The 22,608-nt window shown below is 38.4% G+C and overlaps 1 protein-coding gene across 1 annotated transcript in view; it reads left to right on the top strand.

The window, feature by feature from the left end:
• Positions 1 to 22,387, top strand: part of IQCJ (IQ motif containing J) — a 108,344-nt gene extending 85,957 nt beyond the window's left edge. Inside the window, exon 5 of the mRNA XM_073359544.1 lies at positions 22,317 to 22,387. Coding sequence (XP_073215645.1) covers positions 22,317 to 22,337 — 21 coding nt within the window. The 3' untranslated portion in view covers positions 22,338 to 22,387. The remainder of the gene's footprint in view (positions 1 to 22,316) is intronic.
• Positions 22,388 to 22,608: the final 221 nt, after the last annotated feature.

Genomic DNA, 22,608 nt, shown 5'->3' with positions numbered 1-22,608 from the left:
TCTCCCCATTTTCCTGTAACTGATTCATGCAGAGTTATATTCAGAGTTTTGCTCCCCCCACCATGTTTGATCTTGTCAGCATCCATTATTTCGTTTACCTGTCTATTCCACAGAAAAAAAATTAGCATCAAAAAGCATTTCATCATCCAAAATGTTGGTGGAGCAGTTCTGTAGCTTGAAGTGTTGTCAACTCTGCTGCTGCAAAGTCCATTTGAAAGCAATAAAGCCAGAGAAAAAACTGGGAAGGAGATTTCTCCATAAAAAGAAACCAAGTTTCTGTTTACCTGTAGGATTTAGGTGGAGATGTCTGTCATCTCATTTTTTCTAACTTGTTCCATATCACAGTCAATAAGGAACAGTTGTTAGTTCCCTGTTTTTTTTATCAGTGACATTTTTAGATGTTTTTAGTCTGACATTTCCAATTTATGTCATTGCTTGTTATCTGAGCCACTGGTAATATGTGGGCTTCCAGAACATTGAACTCCTAAGGCTGTGTCAAAGGAGTTCTTCTGTGCTCCATGACAAGTGTTGTGAGTATGCAGAGAGTAACACATCCTCTTTTGAAGCTGTCTGCACTTTTTCCTGGGAGGCAGCATTGACTGTAACAATGGAAGAATTACCTCATGTGAACTTTGTAGATGGTATCAGTATGCAAAACATTCTGCAGTTCACTAGCTTAGAGTCATTGAAATTGTAGCCACTGTTAGGCTATAAACTTGCCAAATAAGCCTCGCTTTCACATATGCAATTTAGATCACGTCATGAGCACCATTTACAAGCAAATGTTTAATTTATTGTAGGTTGTTTGTGTTCTTGTCCTAAGTGAGCCATTTTGGGGGGTTAATTTGTATACTTCTACAAGACTTGGCATTGGTTAATAAAACAAATGTAAAAAATGACTCAGACCTGCTACAATATTATTCTCTTACCCAGCACAGAGTAGGAGTATGTGATCACGGGATCCCTTGACTCACCTTAGAATGTAAAAGTGTTCAGTACATGGAAATGGTCAAAATGCACATGGGGAAATGAGTGAAAATAATGGGCCAAATACATGTGGCATGGCAGGTAAAGGATATTATTTGTGATCAGGGGAGAGTCAGGTAGGAGTTGGGTCAGCAGAGGGTCTACAGTAGAAGCTGGGATGGTGGAGGGAAGAATGTTGCAGCAGCAACCCGCTGTACTGAGGGTGGGAGAAAGAACCGCCTTGTGTGGTGCCAGACTGGGGGGGAAAGGGAGGGAGGGAGGAGAGAAGAGGCTCTGCTCCTGGACAGCTTGATTAATACCAAAATGTTTACAAAACTGCAAGTTCAGCTCTTTTAGGTAGGACCCAAGGAGTAATAAAATTGTGCAGCAGTTGTTGCACGTAAAGTAGAACTGGCCTCTATGGGTTTTTTGCTCATTCCTTCAAAACACAAGACACATTTTTGCAGATGCAAATAAATAGCCTTCATGACTGAAAATTGCTGTATTTGGAACAAGCAGTCTCCTTTGCTCTCTTAAAGAAGTCTCATCCACCCATGCAAAATAAGTTCTGAGCCATCCTTCTCAGTTTGAGTCCCTTGATCCATCTTTCCCCAAACCACCCCCGCTCGCTCATACTGTTCATCATGTAGCATACCTGGCTGACTAGTGCAGTAGTTCTATTGTTTGTGGGCAGAGAGACCAGACTGGAATAGACTATGTTGGTGCAGTTTTCTACACTTCCTGACTCAAACTTAGTTCAGTATGGTGAGACCTTCAGTTCATGTTTAAAAATGATACTAATTCAGTTTTGCCCTCCTACAGTTTTCAACATAGAAATAAATGGGTACAATATTTAAGATGTGTATTTGTGTGTGTGTGTGTGTGTGTGTGTGTGTGTGTATATATATATATATATATATATATATATATATATATATGAGAGACAGGGGAGGAAATAGAAATGTATACTAGTACCTACAGCCCCAAGCCAGAGCACTTTTTTGCTCTTTTTGCGATGACCTAACTGGCTTATCCTCCCCTGCAGAATTACCTTGAAAGAGAAGGCTACATATTCATAAGAAAAAAATAAGAATAGAGACCTAAATCTGTAAAACTATGTGAAGTGCTGTTTGCTTCTACCTTGCATTCAATCAATCATCCTTTTAAATGCAGAAATCTTTATAGACCAGCCAGTAACAGACAGTTTAATTTTTTTCTCTCCTTTAAATGTCTCTCTTTCAGTTACACAGTATTTTATTAAAAAGTGATGTCTCAGTAGTCAGCATGATGAATGTTAGAACATGTCGAGAATAGTTTAAAGAGTTTGTTTTAACCGTTATGCATTTAAATTGTTCCATTAGGGTGGCCATGCTCTCCTCTCTACTAATAAAAAATCAGTTTTAAAAGGGCAGGTATCCTCTTTAAGGAATTATTTTTGCTATTTCGGTACTTCTTGCACTAAATATTTTATTTTATGAATGAAATGATGTTTTTATACAAATACTGCATGTTCTCAAATTTGCTTTCAGTTGGCATATCTTTGTTTTCAATATCTTTGTGCAGTATTACAATACATGCTCTACTTGGCTTATTAAAAGGTCTTCTTAAGGAAATGAGTTAGCAACAGCTTGAGCAGGGCTTTGAAGATATCATATGGATCAGATATGTGGTAATAATTCTTACAGTGGTTGAAGTAGCTGTTTGGCCACTGTAAAATATGAAGATGTGTATAAACTTTACCTCAAATAACCTTTTCTGTTAGCATTGATAGGAGCTTCACACATGAATTTCATGAACTGATATTGCAAAATACAGGACATTTTAATTCCTTTTTTGGTGTCCAACCTGCTTCCATTTAAGTTGATAGGAATTTTGCCAATGGTTTCAGTTCATTTATAGAAAATTCCTATTAAATTTAAAAGGAATGAAACCAATAGGATTCTTTAGAAATTACTCTAATGGATTTAATAGAGAAGGGTATCTTTTCTATAGGTTTATTGAACCATCCTGTAGAATTCTATAGCAGGGATATAATTTTCTATTAAATTCTCAGAGAGATTGAGTCACAAGATTATCTTCTATTAAATTAAATATAGGACTTTGCCAGAACAGATGGAAACAGGAATGAGTCCTTTATTACTTTTAAATCAGAAACTATATATCAGATAATGCCCCCAGGTGGCCCTGCCTCCCCTGACCATGTAGATTTGAGGAAGGGTCCAGGCCAGCAAAGACAGAGATTCACCCCTACAGAAGCTTGTAGGACCACCAGGTTTCAGAGTGAGTTCCTAGACCTTTTGGTTGAGGCCTCTGGATGTTAGCATAATACAAACAATAAACAATAGCAGTTATACTCCTGATGGTATAGGAAGTAACCTGAGGAAGTTAGGGTCTGTCTACATTGCTACTATAACTGTGTTGTTTTAAACACAGTTCATGTCTTAATGTAATTTCCCTAACCATTGTGGACAGGAATGAAAGGAAGGGTACAAACCATTTTTTAAAAACCATTACAAATCAGGTAGGGAGCCCATCTCAGCTGACGTTTCAACATGATTCTTGCAACAGTGTTTCAACATATGTATACAGATGGTCTTTGGAGAAGAAAACACTTCCTCCTCCTCCTTCTCCATCTGGTATAAAACAAAGCAAAGCCTAATTCAGGTCATGGATGGATGTTAAGCATTAAACTAGTTTAATTACACATGAGACAATGAGTTGCCAAGTTCCTTAGCTCTCTTGTGGCTGCTCCTACCCCCGAGTGCTGTGGTTTGGCGATATATTGGAAACCTTATTTTTTAATCTACAGTGGTAACTATTCAATAAGCTTTTGCCAGCCATTCCCACATGTATCAGAGATACCTTAGATGCCCACTGTATTTAGAATAGGAGGTATCTGTGATAACCTTTGAAAAATGTTGACTTGTAATTGTTTATAATTGGGAGAAAAATTGGTTTGTTCAACCTTTGTTTCCCTACCACCTATAAAAAGACTTCTAGTCTGGAATCTTCTGACAGAAATTTCCAGTATTTGCACCGAGTTCTTTGAGCAATTTTTCCATAAAAGTAAAAACTGTGTCAATCTATCTCCTCTTCCGGTGATAATGATAAAATGCTGCAACACCATGCAACTCTTTGCTACATCATCATCATGTAGTTATCCTGTTGCCTTTGTCAACTGTACTCTAACACTGTATATGGATTTATCCAACATATGATATATGTTGGATAAATTTGTTGCATTGTTAAAAGACCCAGTAAAGAAAATCTTAATGTTTGGTTGTGGGGAAAGAGCACTGCAAGATAGATAGATAGATCTATATATATCCATATAGCATAGTAAAAGTTATAAACTATGCTAAAATTATTGCTATGCAAATTTTGATCAAATATCTGCCACTGAAGTGAAGGGATAATATAAACTGAAATAAAATTTAAAAAACGGAAAGTATTAGTGTGAGAAGTTCACTCTCAGTAAACCCTGGTACAGCAATTATATTCTAGCAAGGTTGTTTTTTTTAACTCCCCCACCCCCATCTGGTTTGTGATAGGAGTCTATAGAAATGAAGATGCAAAACTGTAGCTCTCAGCCACTTTGATGTGCCCTGGCTTGCTTCCAATTAACAAAAGATTCCAAGAGAAGCACAGTGAACATTTTAAATTACACCATTCCTCTAACAAATAGAAACTACATGAATTCATTAGTTGATAGCATTAAGTGGTTGCATATGTATGCTGTTTTTGCAGTAGTTTTAATTGATCTATTTGTTTAAATTTATAATTTGTATGCTGTCTGTGGCAGAACATATAATGCATTTCCAGAGTTGGATTTAAGTTTTAATAAGATGACAAGCTGAATTAAGCAAGTTAAAGATTTGGAGCTCAGTTTAATACAGACGTCTCTGCAGGTTAACGTTCTGCATTAGCACAGTATGGGTTCTTTGGGAAATAAAGGGGAATCTGATTCTGATGGGTGAACTCGTCCAGATAAAATAAGAACCAACTTATTTGTCTCTCAAATCAAATCTTCACTGAGACTTGAAAGAGTTCAGGACATCTTTTAAAACTCATTTTTCACTTTAGCTCATCTCCGAGGGTCCTGACTCCAGCCTGAATCAAAAGCTGGAGTGCCAGATTTCTACACAAAGTGGAATTTCCAACCAGAATGGGAGCTGAGAGAACAGAACTTTTGAGTAAACTTTTTAATGAAATTTCCAGCCCAATTTAAGTATATGTGGTGCATCTGTAAACTGGGACTGCAACTGTTATTAGGTTCAGTCAGTAGTGACTTACATTAAGTTCCTAGGAAAGGATTCAGATGTATGATGCAAGTCTTGCACATTTAACATCACATGACTAGTTCAGCCTCTCAAAAATTGGTGGGTAGAAAGTGGAGCTACTGAACTAAGTGAACAAGTTAAATATTTTGGTGAACAAATACCATTGTAATTGGGAAACATGGATTTGTAGAAAAAATAAGAATACATGGAGGTGGGAATTTCAGTAACTGGGGTACAAAGCAATGAAGGCGAAGTTACAAAGGAAGGGTGGAAACCAGGTTAATCTTATTGGAGGACATGACTGGGAACCAAGAGACTTACATTTTATTCCAAGTTCTGTTACAAACTTCCTCTGTGACCCTGAGCAGGTAATATTTATCATGTCTCAGTTTTCTCATCTGTGAAATGGAGATAGCATTTGCCTCCCTCACATGGGTGTCGTGAAACGTACTTTTTTAATGTTAGTAAAGTGCTTTGAGAGATCCTCAAATGTAAACTGCTGGCCCATGGCTTTCTAGACTTCTTTCAAGCTTGCTAGGATTTTTCTGACCATAAAGATATTCCCTGTCTTTCCAAGTCACCATCTACCTCATGCATTTTTGTGCTATTGCTGAATCTATTGCTGAGGTCTGCAGATTTCAAATTTGATCCCAAATTTCTCATTATGAACGTGAGTCATCTTGTAATTCAAGATAGCAGCCATGAAGTATGACTAGGAGTAGATACAGTAAATGAGGTAAGCAAGTTTGCCATTGATTATCACCACAAACTACAGTATTTCCAGTAATGTGTAAGAGCCTATTTGCAAATACACCAAACTGACTGTTTGGTAACTAAGGCTCATGAGTCCCTGAGGCTAGGATTAGTTTACCCATTACAACATTTCTGCAGGTTATGGCTCAAAGTAAACTTTAAAACACATGCTTAATTTTAAAAACAAACAAACCCCACTTCCTTTAAACCTCAACTGACATTTAAAAATGCTTTTGGAGTAGGTTTTATAATCCTACAAAATCTGAAGCTCTAATAGTATTTCTGCTCTCTGTCAGATTCTCAGATAATGTGTTCAAAGAGAACCTGCATGTAGATCAACCTAAACTAAACTGTGTTATCTAGAAAGAGATGTAATATTTATAGCTCTGATGTGGTTGCTCAGCTGTGTTTCATTATTTAACAAAAATAAGACTGACTTGGTTTAAAGCATTAATTTGTAAGGCCTCTTCTTGTGAGGCCCCTGGATACATTTCTAGAGCTATTGTATTAAAATCCATAGTTGGGAAAGAATTGTACAGTTCAGATATATCTCTGAATAAGTCATTACAGCATGTACTTCCAGAGAGAGGAGAGAAGGAAAGAGGAAAATAGATGGTATTTCCAATTACCACTTCAATTAAGACATAAAAGTAGATTAGAGCAGGTTACTTAGTCCAGTAGTTTAAAAAAAAAATCAAACACACACTGAAATAGCATTTGATCAATTGCAATACAAGACTGCTGCAACATTTCAAGTTGATTTGAATATATCATATACAGTAGCCCAAAAGGCCAAAGAGTTTGCCAAATATCAGTGGTAAATTTGACTTTCAGACTAGCTTGTTAAAATGGCCATTAAGCTGTTCACAGATATAAATGGTGTGATAGTTGTAAAGTAAGCCATTAAAGAGCTTTGAGAAAAAACATTAATAATTTGAGATTCTTAAGAAACATAAAAGCTAAAAATTAGAGAGGGAGTGGAAAGGAAGTTTTATATGGAAGAACTCACAAATATTTTCTGAATTGTGTTCTTTGTTTTTTAGTAGTGTCCTTTTTAAGGTAGTTGCATATAGAAATTAATTTATAGGGTTTCACTTATGTAACAGAATATCAGTTCTAAGATGTACAGAGGATATTTGAATACATTGTGTGTGAGTGTACATTAATACAGATCATATGCATACACAAATAATTAGGACATATGTGTATGTATTATTTACATGTGGAGGTGATCTTCATGTGATAAACTGCATTGTATCTTTGATCACCTCACTTTCACTCTGCCTGCTAACCTCCACTAGGACTTCTAACATTCCAAAGCCCTGAAGAACTTCAAATGGCTGCCACTGAGAACAAGCAAACACACAAAAACCTGGCCAAGAACTGTGTCCTCCTTCTCTATAAGTATGTCAGTAAATTCATGGCTGTTTTAATTAGGTTTTCAAAACTAAAAGGCTAAATGTAGATTCCTACATCCAGTGTCAATGGGAGCGGAACATCCAGGAGCACTTTGGAAAATCAGATCACTTTTATTTAGGTGCATAACCTGAGACTCCTACTGTGGAAAATTTTGACCATGGATTCTCTAGAGGCATTTCCAGAGTTTTCCAGGTAAAGTCCTAACTATTGTTTGGCTAAACTACTCCTTGAAAGCATGAAGAGAACAATAGTTATGAGACTCCTTGTTTTCTGCTTGGATTTGTTTATATTAACAATTTTCATATGTCAGGTTTCAGAGTAACAGCCATGTTAGTCTGTATTCACAAAAAGACTCCAATTTTCATATGTAACTCTCTTTGTAAGGGTAAATTAAATTTACAGTAGGTGCATGGTATTCATTTGAAACAGGTAGTGGCCTAGAAATATTAGAAACAGAAAGCAAAACGATCAAAATAAATTATTTGCTGGGATTATAAAAGAGCCCCCCGACCGTAGCATAAGTTAAAACTGCCCCCACTTCGGCAGCTGTAACTTACAGTGAGGCTAAGCAGCTGCGAATGAGGGAACTGCAACCAGCTCCCTTACAGCTCCACTCTCCACTACAACCGAGCAGAGCTTAGACCCAGCGGAGAATCAAGTCCTCTTGTGATTTTAAAACAGTTATACAAAGCAGTGTATAACAACACTACAAAAAAAAAAGATCAAGCAACCAAAATCAAGCCAACACTTAACACGATTCTAGACTGCCACACCTTTTCATCCCCCCAGCAAATTCCCTGGTGATTTCTTATATCCTTCATTTGCAAATCAGCATTCTCCTTCAGTCAGAAAATTGTCCATGACACTTAAAATTCTTCACTTTATCATTAATCTTGTAAATAAGTTCATATGAAGCAATTTCTGCAATGTCTTCATGACGGCCTTTTAAAAAGGGGACATCAGAGCTTGTTTATCCCCTGAGGATCAATACCCTTTCACAAGCAACGGAAACAGTGGACCATTTTAATACTTTCTAGTCCCAGGAACTGTAGAAAAATCATGTAGCAAATATAGTTCTGATTCATCTGGCAACTTATGTTATGTGACATTTATTACACTGAATCAAAAATGTATGTCAAATTTCCCCCAGGATTCCTAGACCACACCAGCACATCTTTGTATAGTAGATGATATTTGGATCAGCAAACAGGAGTCCAATCAAGTTTTTGTATGACCTCTCTTTTTTAATACCCTCAGTCCACATACACAACACCAATTAATGTCAATGGAAGAATCGCACACAGATTAAGGCTAGTAAAAGGCCCTTATGGTACAAAAGGCATACCACCATACAGGAGAGGAATTGATATATCGATTTTTTCAAATCCTGAAAAAGGTCTCGCCTTAAATATCATCGCTAACCTAATTTTCCATTCTGTGCTGATATCTCCTGCTTTTTACTTTAGAATTTTGTTAGCTTGTCTGTACTCCTTCCTTGAGACAACCTGCTCTTTAAATGAAATAAGATTGAACCACTGTGACTGAATGCACCCCTGTATTCACACCCGACGCACTATTGTGATAATGTTTTTACAAAATATGCCTTGTTGAGGAATCATTTGAAAACTAATAACTCACTGGTCAATATCTGGGTGAAATGTATGTAGCAACATTATATGTAATGTTATGAACATAAACTGACATCATGACTGAGACATGATTACCAGACAAGTCTGGGGAATGGATAAACCTGTTTCTCAAAGACAAAAGACAAGCTGGCTCCTCTAACTAGGTGTCATCAAAGTTGATAGGCAATCACCTGTCAAGTGCCAATCTTTGGGAAAGAAAGGGGATAGTAACAGATGGATCTACACTGTAGCAAATAACAGCATATTCACCACAATACTCCATGATTCCAACCTCACAGTGGGAATTAACTTCATCTATGGGTAACCCTCAGGAAAATGCAAAGGGGCAAAAACACCCCAAGTTATCTCTTCCTATCTATCTGCCTATCTATTTCACCTAAGAAGACAAAGGAAACAGCCATTTGACTTTGGGAGAGATCCTGACCTGAAATTTGTTCAACCCTGTTGCTGGGAGCATGTGGTAAACTAGACTTGGTTCAAGACAATATTCTTAAGTTTTAGTACTACAACGCATTTATCTTTATTTTTCTTGTAACCATTTCTATCTTTAATGCCTTATATTTGTATTCACTATCTTTAATGTCTTATATTTGTATACACAGAAAGATCTGGACAGTGCAGAATAAATGTTTTGGGAAAAAATTCAGGATTGGAAGTGTGTTGGGGGGGGGGTCACCCAGCAAGTAGTAACCAAGACTGGTGGAAGCCAGAGTGTGACTGGAGTGTGCTAGCAGGCTGCAGCTGTACTCAGATGCTCAGGGTGTGACCTGTGTGTGTTTGTGGGGAGCCCAGGTTGGATGCTACAGCAGCAAAGCATTGTGAGGCACCCCAGGTTGCAAGGCACATCTCACTGGTCTGGATTGCACCCTAGAATGTCATATCCAGATGCCACTCTTTTACTGGGATGTAATATTTCCCTGTAGACTTACTCCAGGTTTTGAATCCTCATCTGGAAGAACTGGTGTTTATAGAACTTGTAAACAGACTAAAAGTCTAGCAAGAAAGACATGAAAAGCAAGGCATACAGCAAGTGCACTGAGCCAGTGTGTCAGTGGAATGTTGGCTTTACATCAAAATGATGTGTTCTAACCTTCTCCAGTGATGTTAACATCACAGTTGTTGAAGCTGAACTGGTTTAAAACACTTTTGATCAATAACTGCTTTTTAGGAAACCAAGAAATTCTTGTAAAATCAGATCCATTCTCTTGAAAGCATCTCTAAGCTGTTTTCGGTACAACCTAATGCCAATGCCTTTGAAATTCATTACAGCATTCACATCTGAAATATTTTCTTTCTGGTTCTGGAGACTCATTACTGTTCTTGGTTTATCAGACTGTAGATGTAATGCATTGATATCAAAGGGCAGTCTATTGTTATTTGTATGTATTAAATATGACATGCTATTTTACTCTATCCACCTCTATAGAATGTTCTCATGAGCTTTTTGAATAGTTCTATGAATTTCTCTTTCTACAAATGAAGCTATATATATATATATATATATATAAAATTATGTGATTTCATTTTTAATTAAAATAATGAATTGACAAAGTGAGTTAAAATAATTCTCTGTTATGAAATCCCCTGACCTCTGGCTTGGGATAGGGGGAGTTCTGATTTGCAAAAGGATTATGAATGAAATTCTGGCCCCATGAAAGTCAATGGCAAAACTCTTATTGACTCAGTTGGGGAAGGATTTCATTCTGTTTATTCCTCAGCCATATGAGTGTCCATATTCCTGTTCCTAAACTGACTTAAAATGGCCCCTAGCCAGTCAGAATGCAGGGGTTTGCATAATCACATATTTCTCTGTGAATGCATCATTGGTAATGCAACTCTCTGCCCTGATTGGCTATATTATATCCCTCCACTCTGAGAGACCACATCCTCAAAACTCCCAATAAACAAGCTCACAGCATATATACCCACCATCACTTTTGAAGCCTTCCCTAAACCTTCGTCATGCCTAATCTAAGATATTAAATGGCATTTCATTTAAAACGGCATCACTCTTGAGCGTGTCCAGAGGGAACAAAGCAAAGTGTTTGTCAAGCAGACTATAGGGCTGGGCAATAATGAAAACACAGTTGATTAGGTTGGAGAAGAAGTTATAAATTGATGTGGTCATGTTTGTTGTTAGCATTTAGATGGGAAGTATCATATGAGAGAGAGGAGAGCACTTTTCAGTGTAATAACTTGAGGGTAGCCTGGCCAGAAAACAAGAATTCCACTTGCAATTTTGCAATTGTAAACAAGACGTTTCCAAATTTTTAATGAAAAATTGAGAGAAAGAGAGAGCCGCCCCGGAATAGCTAATTAGCCCACTGGTTAGGGCAAGTCTCCTGAATTAGACAGAGCAGGAACTCGAACCTAGGTCTTCCACATTCCAGATAAGTGCCATAACCACCAGGCTGTTGTTCTCCTTTGGAAAGAATGGGTTGTCTCCTCCTCCTCCCTGACTTCTCCTTCTTCCTTTTCTCCCCACCTCCAGAAGTTCCATCCTGGAGCTGAGAAACTTTCTCAATGAAAGTTTTTGTCAGTTTTAATGAATCAGCATTTTCTGATTAAAAAAACATTTTATTGAAAGCTTCCTGACCAGTTCTAATTGATAGCATTCACTACAAACTTGGTAGTAACCGAATCCTGTGCTAAAACCCCTTTGTTCTTCAGTCTCGGAGTTCATTTAGAGCAGTGGTTCTCACCTGATTACACATTGGGGGCCGCAGGGGCTGGGTGGCAGGGCAGCCCCAACCCCCACTGAATGGGCAAGCTGCCTTCCCCAAACCTGGAGCTCGTGGGGCTAGGTGGTTGCCCCATCCCCTGCCACACAGGGCTGGGCAGCTGCCCCGGACCCCGAAGGTCCAGCCAGGAGCCCCAGATCCCCGACCCTCCCAGGCTCGCCAGCTGTCCTCCCCACTTCTCCCCACTTCAGGCTTGCCACTTGTCCTCCCCCTTTGGCTCACTGGCAATCCTGACACCGCTGTGCTGGGCGTCAGGGCAGCTGGGAACCCTGCAGACCCCACACAGTGGGCGGTCTTTAGCACACAGTTGAACTGGGCCGCAGCTGTGTGCTAATTGGGCCACATGTGGCCCGCGGGCCGCAGGTTGAGAACTGTTGATTTAGAAGAAGACATGCTCATTGCCTCATAACTTGAGAGAGCTCCCTGTTTATCATTTAATTATACTCACTTAAAGATTGCATTTATCTTCTCATAAATATTAACTTTTAAAAGAAATACAATACAATTTTTTCTTTAAGAATAAAATAACAGTTGGAGAAAACAGCATCAAATATAAGGAATGTTTTGCTGGTTTTTTAAGTACTTAATTTGAATCCTTAGAGATATTGGGGGAGAAATAATTTTCTATAATCAGACTCAATTTTCATAAGAACCAGGTTTACTGAAGCATACCATTCTGGTTGGATATATACAGCCAGCTGAGCTAAACAGAGGTAAAGCATATTATTCCTGTTTGCATGATAAGGGCCTCCTAAGAGTGTTCCTTAAGTGATATGATCTGACAGCCCAGCTGAAAGCTTCAGTAGAGAACTAATATAAAATGAAAGAACTGAAAAGTGTTCAGAATGTTATATGTTCACTTAAAGTAGCCATATATTATTTTAAAGGGGTTAATCAATATTTGCATTGTTATGTATAACCATTACTTACCTGAAATGTTTACAAACAAAAAGGATTTTGTGAATCTAGAAAGGATTGGGGTTTTTATGGTATTAATGTGCTAGCCATTTTCCACTAAAGGTTTGGAATAATACATGTTTGTACAATGCAAATCTAGACAAAGCTAATAAACAGGATGCAATAATTTAGCTGATGCTGTTAACAAAGTATTTTGCCAGTTATAAAATAGAATTTGCTTTTACAGCAGTTGTCATTCAAACATTTACAATTGCCATTTGCACATGAATTAGGCAACAGGCAAAATTGCAAAGGATTTAATGGAAGCCACTGTATCTGGTGCCTTCTAATATCAAGATGTGTCAAAGCAATCTTCAAAATGAGTTCGGTACTAAAGTATAGTGACTGAGAGGCAAATGAAAATCCATTATGTTCTCAGCAGCAGTGGCATACAGCTCAAGAATTTCAAATATTTTAGTGAGAGTGATGTCGGCTAGGATGCTGGCATCATACTCTTGTTCCTCCCAACCCCACACAATGCCATGGGATTTTTAAATTCACCTGGATGTCCATCTCTTACAATCCAGGGTGCTCTGTTGTTTCTGTGTTTCGGTATAAATCCAAACCATGCAATTGTATAGCTTTGCAAAATTCTACTCTCCTGGGTGTTTTTAAATTGGGTGCATACAGGCAGCATCAGTATATTTTTGTAATTATCACAGGAAGAGGGGATTTTTCCCTTTGCCCTATGTAGAGAATTCTCATGGCAATTATGCCAGCCTTCTGTCTGGGACATGAACCTAAGACTTTCTTGGGTCTTGGTGAGAATGATGCCAACTAACCCATGTGAACACACTTGGTATGAATAAAGTATGAATGCCAGGAAGCAACATTAGACTCGCAAAAAATGTTGCACTCAAAATGAAAGCTGAGATTATGATTATTTTATTATTTAAATAAATGTCATGGAGGAGGGGACTTGCAAATTTACAAACCTGCGCATCTGACTGTAAAAGAGCCTTTTCAACCTGGCAGACAATTGTGATACATAGGCCTTGTAGGCATCTAGGCTCGCAGGCCCATGTCCAAAGGTAAAACATTTTTTAAGGAACCAGTTACCCAATGTACTTAAATACTGTTTTTTAAAAATGTCTGTCTTGAAATGAGTGTGCCAGCAACATCTTGATGATTCTGTCCCATTAGAGAAGAGTACTATACTTGGCAATCTCTTAAAGTTAGATTGTGACTCAGACCACATGTATGCGTATGGCAGTAAAAATGCCTCTTTCTGATATCCCCGGCCAGGCCACCCAGACTTTGGGTCCAAGCAGACAGGAGCAACAGGCACTTTGTGCCAGTAATCCCCTCCCCGCTGAGGGGACTGAGATTCAGAGGTCTGTCTGTCATAATGCCTCCTGGGGCTGCTCTTGGTCTGGTGCAGTTTATGCACCAACTCTTGCTGAGACGTATGCCTGTGAAGGGACAGTCTAGCCCTCTTAATGAAAATGACTCACTGCCACATTTATGCATAATGATAAAAACTTGTATAGGGAGGAAGAAACTGCATCTTGAGTTGCTCAAAGGATTTAAAATATCTTGATTCAAAAATATCACCTGTAAATTAATATCACCTGCCTTCCATTTCGTGAAACTGAATTAGCATGAAAAGAGGTGTTAAGCGGAGTTCAGGAGTTCGTTCCAGAAGGACCAGGGTGTTTAACTTTGTAAGAAATTGTAAGAAAGTATCTTAGCACATATGGGAAGTTATGACACCTTTTCATCTCTAAAGCCATCTATCTTGGGTTTTCATACCACTTGGCTTTTCTTTTGGGATTATTAGTTTTGTTTAGATGGAGAACGTACATTAAAATTAAAAAATGATAGTTTTGCTAAAATCTTTATTTAAAACCTTAAATTATATAGTATTTATTTGACAAGAAGATTATTGATTTAATGAAGAATTATTACAATATTCTTGACCTAAAAATGATAAAATAACACCTCCCCTAAGAGATCTGGCTGTTTCATTAACAATTAATAGAAAAATCTGACAATATGAGAGCTGCAAATTATGCTTACCATGAATAATATAAAGCAAGATACACTGGACTCTACTCAAATGCATTTGAGTAATTTTCCATAAACCTGCCATCTTTCACTTGAAAGGGTTTTCTGTGGCTGCTATTTTGTCTGACAGTAGAGAAAGAAATGGAAGCTGGCAAAGTACATTGTTCTTTGTCTGATGATTAAAAAATGTCATTACTATGAAGAACATTCGTCTTTCTGATCAGATATTACTACTTTTACTGAGTTTCTTATTACATAACTTTCACAGTTAACGATATGGTGCTTAGGGTAATCCTCAAATATATTGTTATCTAGTTTTGTTTATCACATAAATGATAGAGATGCATTTGCAGAAACTATTCTCTGCAATCATGAAACTTATTCATACATTGAGAGCTTTAATAATTGTAACTTGAAGCAAGAAGAGTAGAATGCAGTTGACTTTCCCCATCCAATTCATTTCATTATTCTGATGAGAATGTGCCCCACACACTCAACAAAGGTTTATTGTAAAATGGCCTATAAATTGCATGTTTGTATATCAATGGACTGTCCTTTGCAAGATCAATAGTACCACTTTACACGTCCTCATGGTGTGAGAATTGCTAAGTGAAGATAGGTGTCTCTGTCTTAAGGTAAAATCCTGCCATTGCAGTCTCCTATTCACATTTGAAAAGTGGGCTATGTTTTTAAAGCAATACGCCATTTAGAAATGACTGGGTTCTTTAATTTTTGTGTTACATTTTTTGTGCCTAAGATGGCACTGACTTGTGGGAGACCTACATTTTGTTACCATTCTGTGATAGTAGGATCTAGAAGTGCTGCTGTGGCTGGGAGCATGTTCACTTTAGGAAATTGGGAATCTCATGTGTCACCTCACAGGAACCATCTCAATGACTAAGGAGTGAGTTAATAGAATCCAAAGAGGTCCTTTCCACTCCTAAATGAGGAAGTAAAGCCTCAGGAAGGATTTATACCAGTGGTGGCGGGAAAGAGGAAATGGAGGGATCTGACAGGGATTTGGAGGACCCCCTGAGAAAATATCATCTAAAAGTATAGAGGGCTTAATGTAAGCACTGTGAACACATTCCGAATAGCTTCAAGGAACAGTAAGACAATTAAATACTGGTTTTCCAGTCTGCACCTTGGACTAGATTTGGAATTGTGTAGGGAACTGGTGCAATGTGTGAAGCACCAGTGTGCTTTGGCTAGTGTATCTCACTTAACTGTCAAGCTACTGATAGGTCAGTTGCATCTTCCATGTAGCCTTTATGGCTAGCTTCAGGGAGAGAATGTTTCCAGTGGTCTAGTCAGAAATTGATTATGCGTGAATCATTGTGGCCAGGTGTGCTTATATGGGTACGGGCACTTTTCAGAAATAAGATGAAAGAAAGTGTTTTTAGTCACTATAGCTGTGTGGAAGTCCAGGAGCAGCAATGAATCCAACTGAATAGGACACTGAAGCTGCAAAGTAACTGGACTATCAGAGAGCAGAGCCCACAAGAGAAGCTGCAAAATGACTCTTGCCAACTTTCCCTTTCCTATTAGCATCACCTCGGTCTTATCTGGTTTTAACTTGAGCCAGCTGCTTGTCATTTAGGCTCCAATTTCCCCTAATCATTGGGACAGCTGGAAGAATATATTGTCCATACATGAAGGGGTTATTAAACATAAAACTGAGCACTGGGAACATATTTTTGAGGCTTTGGTCCAGGGCATCTCACTAAAATCTCCACTGGTTTTAGGTAGATGTTAAGAATTTGGGGATAGGATTGAGGCCTGTGGAACTTCACAGGTTACAGCAATGGGGAAAGGCAGTTTTGCTTTTCCATGATCTATCAGGGAGAAATGGGCTATCAGCCTACAGGAACTCTGTATAGTTCTGCAAGGTGTGAGGGGAAAACTCTCTAGCTTTAAGTACATGAAAACTGTATGTTTCCAATATGTATGAGTATGGCTTACCTGTGTAGTACATTTCATTAAAGAGGAGCAAAAATATATGTTAATTAGCATTGGTTAGCTAATTTCCCATGTTTTACATTGAATATCTGAGATGACTACATAATAAAGACTGATTTAGTGACAGATTATTAAATTATTATTAAATTGGCAAGTGGAACTGTCAAGAGGAAGGGGGAAAGAAGTCAATAACTAGGTCTCTTTATGCTAAAAGACCTCTGGCTGGTGGAGTGAGCAGAAGAAAAGCAGGCTGAGAATAAGCTTAGGGTAGTCCCTTCTTTCAAACATACTACCTTGCCTTCCTCCAGAAGTTCCCAGAATGGTTCCAAAGGATGTATCCTTGTGTATAACTGTTGAACAAGATGAGAGTTTTGTTTCCAAAAGACTAATTCTTAACTGCCATTAATGGTGATGGTCAGAGTCTTTCTAATTCTGGAAAAAGAAAAGGAGTACTTGTGGCACCTTAGAAGAACAAATTTATTAGAGCATAAGCTTTCGTGAGCTACAGCTCACTTCATCGGATGCATACAGTGGAAAATATAGTGGGGAGATTTGGGGAGATAAAATCTCCCCGCTATATTTTCCACTGTATGCATCCGATGAAGTGAGCTGTAGCTCACGAAAGCTTATGCTCTAATAAATTTGTTCGTCTGTAAGGTGCCACAAGTACTCCTTTTCTTTTTACGGAAACAGACTAACACGGCTGCTACTCTGAAACCTGTCTAATTCTGGAGGCACTAGTCCATGTTTAAGATCAGAAACCTATTAAAAGATTCTCACCATCTGAGGGACCTGGGGAACAGATCAATAGTGTGTTTCTCACTCACTGTGGGGGGTCATGGACAAAGGGGATTATTCTTGTTTATCCTGGACATCTCATGGGTCTAATGAGCCCTGACTCTTTTAGCACTTTGGCTACACATTACATGCACCCACACAGAATGGTGTACTCCAGGAAATTTGTTCTATTTTCTCCCACTACTGCCACTAAAAATAGAACCATTCTGAAAGGTTGCATCGAAAGCTTCTTGATCATGAATCTTCAGGAGCAGCATAAGGTGCATTTTCTTTATACTTGTTTTTAGGGTGGGTTTGGGGATTGCTGTACACATCTTCTGTTTTGAAATATTCTATCTGTTCAGTCACTCAAATAACTTCTCATCTCTGTCAAAAGAGACTCTGTTAGAACATGTGCAGTCTGCTTGCAGCTGCAAGAAAACCTCTTGCAAATGGCAATATTTGTGTTCCTCTTTGCAGAGAAACATAAATTAATTTGTGGAAAGTTCTAAATCAAAGGGTTTGATAAGAGACTGTGCAGCTTTGCAGAGAAACTTAAAAGATGCTGGGTCACATTTACACTTCATTTTTAAAATCTTTATATGAAATAAGATGTATTTTGACTTGAACACATAAATTTATGAATAAATGGTGGCGATACTGTAAATTCCTTATCATTGCTAAAAGCAAGGATGAATTTGTTGTATACCCCCTTCTCCCCACCTACTGCACCAAGAAGCAGCATTTGCAAACCTGCTTGCATTTTGACAATGTAAGCCACAAAATGTACTAAAATACATCTCATGATTACATTAGACTGAAAGTGCTGAACAGAATTTCTGCTGAAAGAAAGACATGGCTTTTTTATAAAAATTGAGAAGGAAATTAGGATCAGTAGGCAAAAAAGATTAATCATTGTGGGGGTTTTTAATTGCAATCTAAGCCACATTGCAGTACTTGCAGGTGTTTGGGGTTTGGATTCAATATGGTTGACTTTCGTCATATGACATGCTGAACAGTAGGAAGAAACAAATGTAAGTCAACTGTGTATTATAAAGTGGAAAACAATTACTGCATAATTGCCAGGGAAAAGATGAGCCAACCCTGAGAGCTGGCACACATTTGCAGTGCAGGGACCTGGGGAAATTGAGGCCAAGCTACTTTGTAAGGGGGCTCAGTTCAGCACTCCCCGGTCCCGTTTCTTCCAGAAGCAGTCAATAAAGAAAGTACAATGATTTTCTGTTCTTTCCAGTTCTCTCACTGTTGCCTAAGGTACTAGATCCATGTGAGCAGATATCTCAAGCAGAGGACCGGCAATTTTGTTCAAATGGATACTATAGGCCCCTGCTCAATGAGTCATTGTAACCAGCCACTTGATTAGGAATAGTATCACGAGCCGCTTGATCTTCACCCCCTCCTTTCCACCAAAGCTTGAGAAGAGACAAATTTACAGTTCAAAAGCAGCAGTCTTGATTTCTTTCATTGCTCCTAAACAGACCATGTTGTAGTTTGCAGCTGCAGTAGTTAGGGTGACCAGACAACAAGTGTGAAAAATCGGGGGGGGGGGGGGGAGGGAGGGGTAATAGGTGCCTATTTAAGACAAAGCCCCAACTATCGGGATTGTCCCTGTAAAATCAGGACATCTGGTCACCCTAAGTAGTGTGCTGCTTCTCAGTCAGTGGGTTGGAAATTTCTAGCATCTTTTAGTTTTCAGGCTCCACAAAGGATACAATCCCCCCTTTAATGTGACTAATACGATAATTACATCATTATAGCAACACTGTTACAAGAGAGGAAATACTTGCCTAATGGTTATGTTGGGGTCTGAAAACCAGGACCCCCGGAATCTAATTCCAACTCTGACAGAGCCTTGCTATTTGGTCTTGAATAAGGAGTTTAACTTCCCTTCCTCAGTTAACTGATCTGTGAAATGAATATAATGCCATCTACTGAAAAGAGATGTTGAGGCTTAAATGTCTGATTGTAAAGAACATTAAAATTCTTGGATGAAAGACTGTAAGGGATGGGCGTAGGCACTCTGGCTGGCTGGTGTCCACAAGTCAAGGACAGTCACAAGGTGGTAAATAAGTGAGCAGGGTTCAGCATAATCACTAGAACCAGGATCAATAGGCAAGAGTCAGGTCAGAAGTCAGGCCAAGGTCGGAGATCAGAAACTGAGGTGAAGTCTGGAGTGGTAGTAAGTCAGAAATCTGCATGGTTGCCCAAACAACTTCCTGGGGCACTCTTCAGGGTTAAATAACGAACATGGCTAATCAGAAGGCCCCGGGGTGCTGTCTCTGGACCTTCTGAGTAGTACTTTCTACAGTGCCTAATCTCCACCGTGCTCCTTGGATGTTCTTCTGCGTGGCCTCCTGATGGCTATGTGGGAACATCAACTGTTCCAGGCTCTGCAGCCTGAGGTTCTACTCATGCAGATCCTTACAAAGATATTGCACAGTGTAAGTGAATGGTGGTATTTATTTTTTAAAAATACCACTAAAACTACTAGGACTTTTTTTTTTAATGTCTCCATACTGTAACTTTATTTTACTGCACATTAAATTGCCATGGCCCATGACCATGTTTTCAATCAACACTTCTAATGGTTGAACATTAAAATGTCAGTAAAGATTTTTTTAGTGTGAATTCCTAATTAAGTCAGTTCACGATAATGTGAAAGCAACAAACTGCACAAAGTATGTCAATACTTAGCTAATTGATTTAAGATGTATACCTCAGTCTAAACAAGACCTGAAACCACTTTAGGTACAATATTAACTCTCCTTAAGGGAACAAGCTATAAATCAACACGTTCTGCACACACAAAATGTTGCGTACCAAATCTGGATTAAGAATGTGTCCTGATTAGAATAGAATATCTACATATTGATGAGAACTTGTTTACATGTTGCATTCAAACAGAGACAAAAAGCCCTTATAGTTTTTCTTCCTGTGATAGATAGTGGAGAAATTCATTCCCTTTGTCTACTTGTTAAGTCACTGATTGAGCATCAATCATTTTGTATAATGAGGTCAGCATCTGTGGAGAATTCTACTTCTTCCCCTAATCCTAAAACAACCATCCATACCACTGGAGAATGCCAGCCTCATTCATTGCACTGCTATCAAGAGTTAGGCATGAGAGATCTTTAACGCTGCATCAGTGATGTGAATTGCCAATTGGAAACATGATAAAATGTCACTAACTGCTATGAACATTTGAACAGCATTCATGTTGACTTATCTGTTGGACAGCTGCAAAATGAAGCAGAGTGCCAGAGTTCTCCAAATGAGTTCTGCTTTGAGGATGGGTGTTAGATATATCTTAATATTTTTCATTGTAAAGTAACTGAAAATGTGGGTTATGGAAGCTCCAGCTATGAGTATCAGATGAATTGAATTTAGATATACTATAACTCTAAATGTTGTGTATATAGGGGGTCCCCAGTATATGTCTCCCCCTTATCCGTCGTTTCACAAATCCATCACTCATCAACAGGGGAACATGTTCCGATTCACATCGGTCCCGATCCAAATATCTATCGCTTCACATTTTGCGTGGCTTTTCTGTGGGTGCTTCCCCTGGCGTTTAGGAGCGGGGGTGGGGCGTGCTCGGAGGAGGGGTGGAACGAGGCAGGGAGGAGGTTGGGGGGGGGGGTGGGAGGAGACAGGGGGGGCCATTATTTCTTAGGGGAAAAAGTCCCCGGTATCTGTAGTTTTGGTATCCTTCACCCTTTTCAAGAACGCAACCCCAATGTATACCAGGGACCCCTGTATTGATATAAAATTCCTTCATGTCATTAAGTATTTCTCAGAATGGCTATTTTTACTTGATTTTGTTTGTTTTGTTTTTTGTATCTTAGGTTCTTACATTATATACAAATTTTTTACTTTTCTAAACCAATTAGTTCAGCTAAGTGAGCAGGCAGATATCTGATACAGATTTGTTATGAAACATTAGAGTAGTTTATGAACATATTGGTAAATACATAGGCCTCAATCCTGCAGCTGACTGTGGATTGATGCATCTGTGTGGCATCCCATTATCCTCATCAGTTTTACTGTATAAGTTAGCCCTGATCTGCAAAGACTTGTGGATGTGTTTAACTTTGCATACTTAATGTGCAGACAGTTAAGCATGTGCATAAGTATTTGCAAAACTGGAGCCTTAGGGTACAAGCTTCTTAGGGCAGGGACCTTAGATAAAATACTGGTTCCATTGAAGTCAAAGGGAGTTTTGCCAGTGACTTCAGTGGAGCTGGGATTTCACCCTTTGTCTTTATTATCTATACATCTCCATGCACATATATGGCCCTATGTTAATAACAAATTTACCGAGAGGTAAATAAATACCCTTTATAAAACCAAATTATGGGTTATAGGAAAGGAAAATTGAAAATTTGCTGTTTGCCTATATACAATATAGTGCTGTTAATGTTTGCATCCTCTATGCTCCTGTGAGCATCTGTCAATATTTACTTTGCCATTTTAGGTTAAACTGGAAAAGCAGGTCAATTATAAAGTTATGGGCTGTTCTTTAATTGACCCTCATTGTACATTCCTATATATTAATCTTGAGACAGTTACACTGATATATTTTCCCTTTAGCATGATTTGTGAGATGATTTTTCCCCTTCAAGTATAATATACAATTCTTCTGTGTTTGAAGGGATTCTCTAAATCAGGTTAATTTAGATCCAAATTTAAGCTTCGTTTACAGGTGAACTTAGGTCTTGTAATTTTTTTAATGTTTTAATGCTACTGCAGTAAAAATAATGTTTTGTTTTGATTCTGCCATTCTCCTGTAGCATTTGCAGCCCAACCGCTGAAGAATTGTGCTAGTGACTCTGAGAGTGGAACAAAAGAAGCAGAACAAACTGGTCCTAGTTTTCCATGCTGAGTACATTGCAAAAAGTAAATAACCAATAATGGGTTTTTTTTAAAAAAAAATTCTGAACATTTTAATATCTCTTTTAATGTTCTTTTCTCCTCACCAACTCCACTGATCCAAATGAATGGATTTTCTCACCTATATAGTCCTCTATGAGCATGGGGCCAATACAGTGTAAAAAAGAACTACAGATAGCTTTCAGTATAGTC

Source organism: Lepidochelys kempii, chromosome 9, assembly GCF_965140265.1.
Source record: "Lepidochelys kempii isolate rLepKem1 chromosome 9, rLepKem1.hap2, whole genome shotgun sequence".
Taxonomy (NCBI): Eukaryota; Metazoa; Chordata; order Testudines; family Cheloniidae; genus Lepidochelys; species Lepidochelys kempii.
The sequence above is the reverse complement of the archived record's forward strand: the minus strand, read 5'-3'. Positions and strand labels throughout refer to the sequence as shown.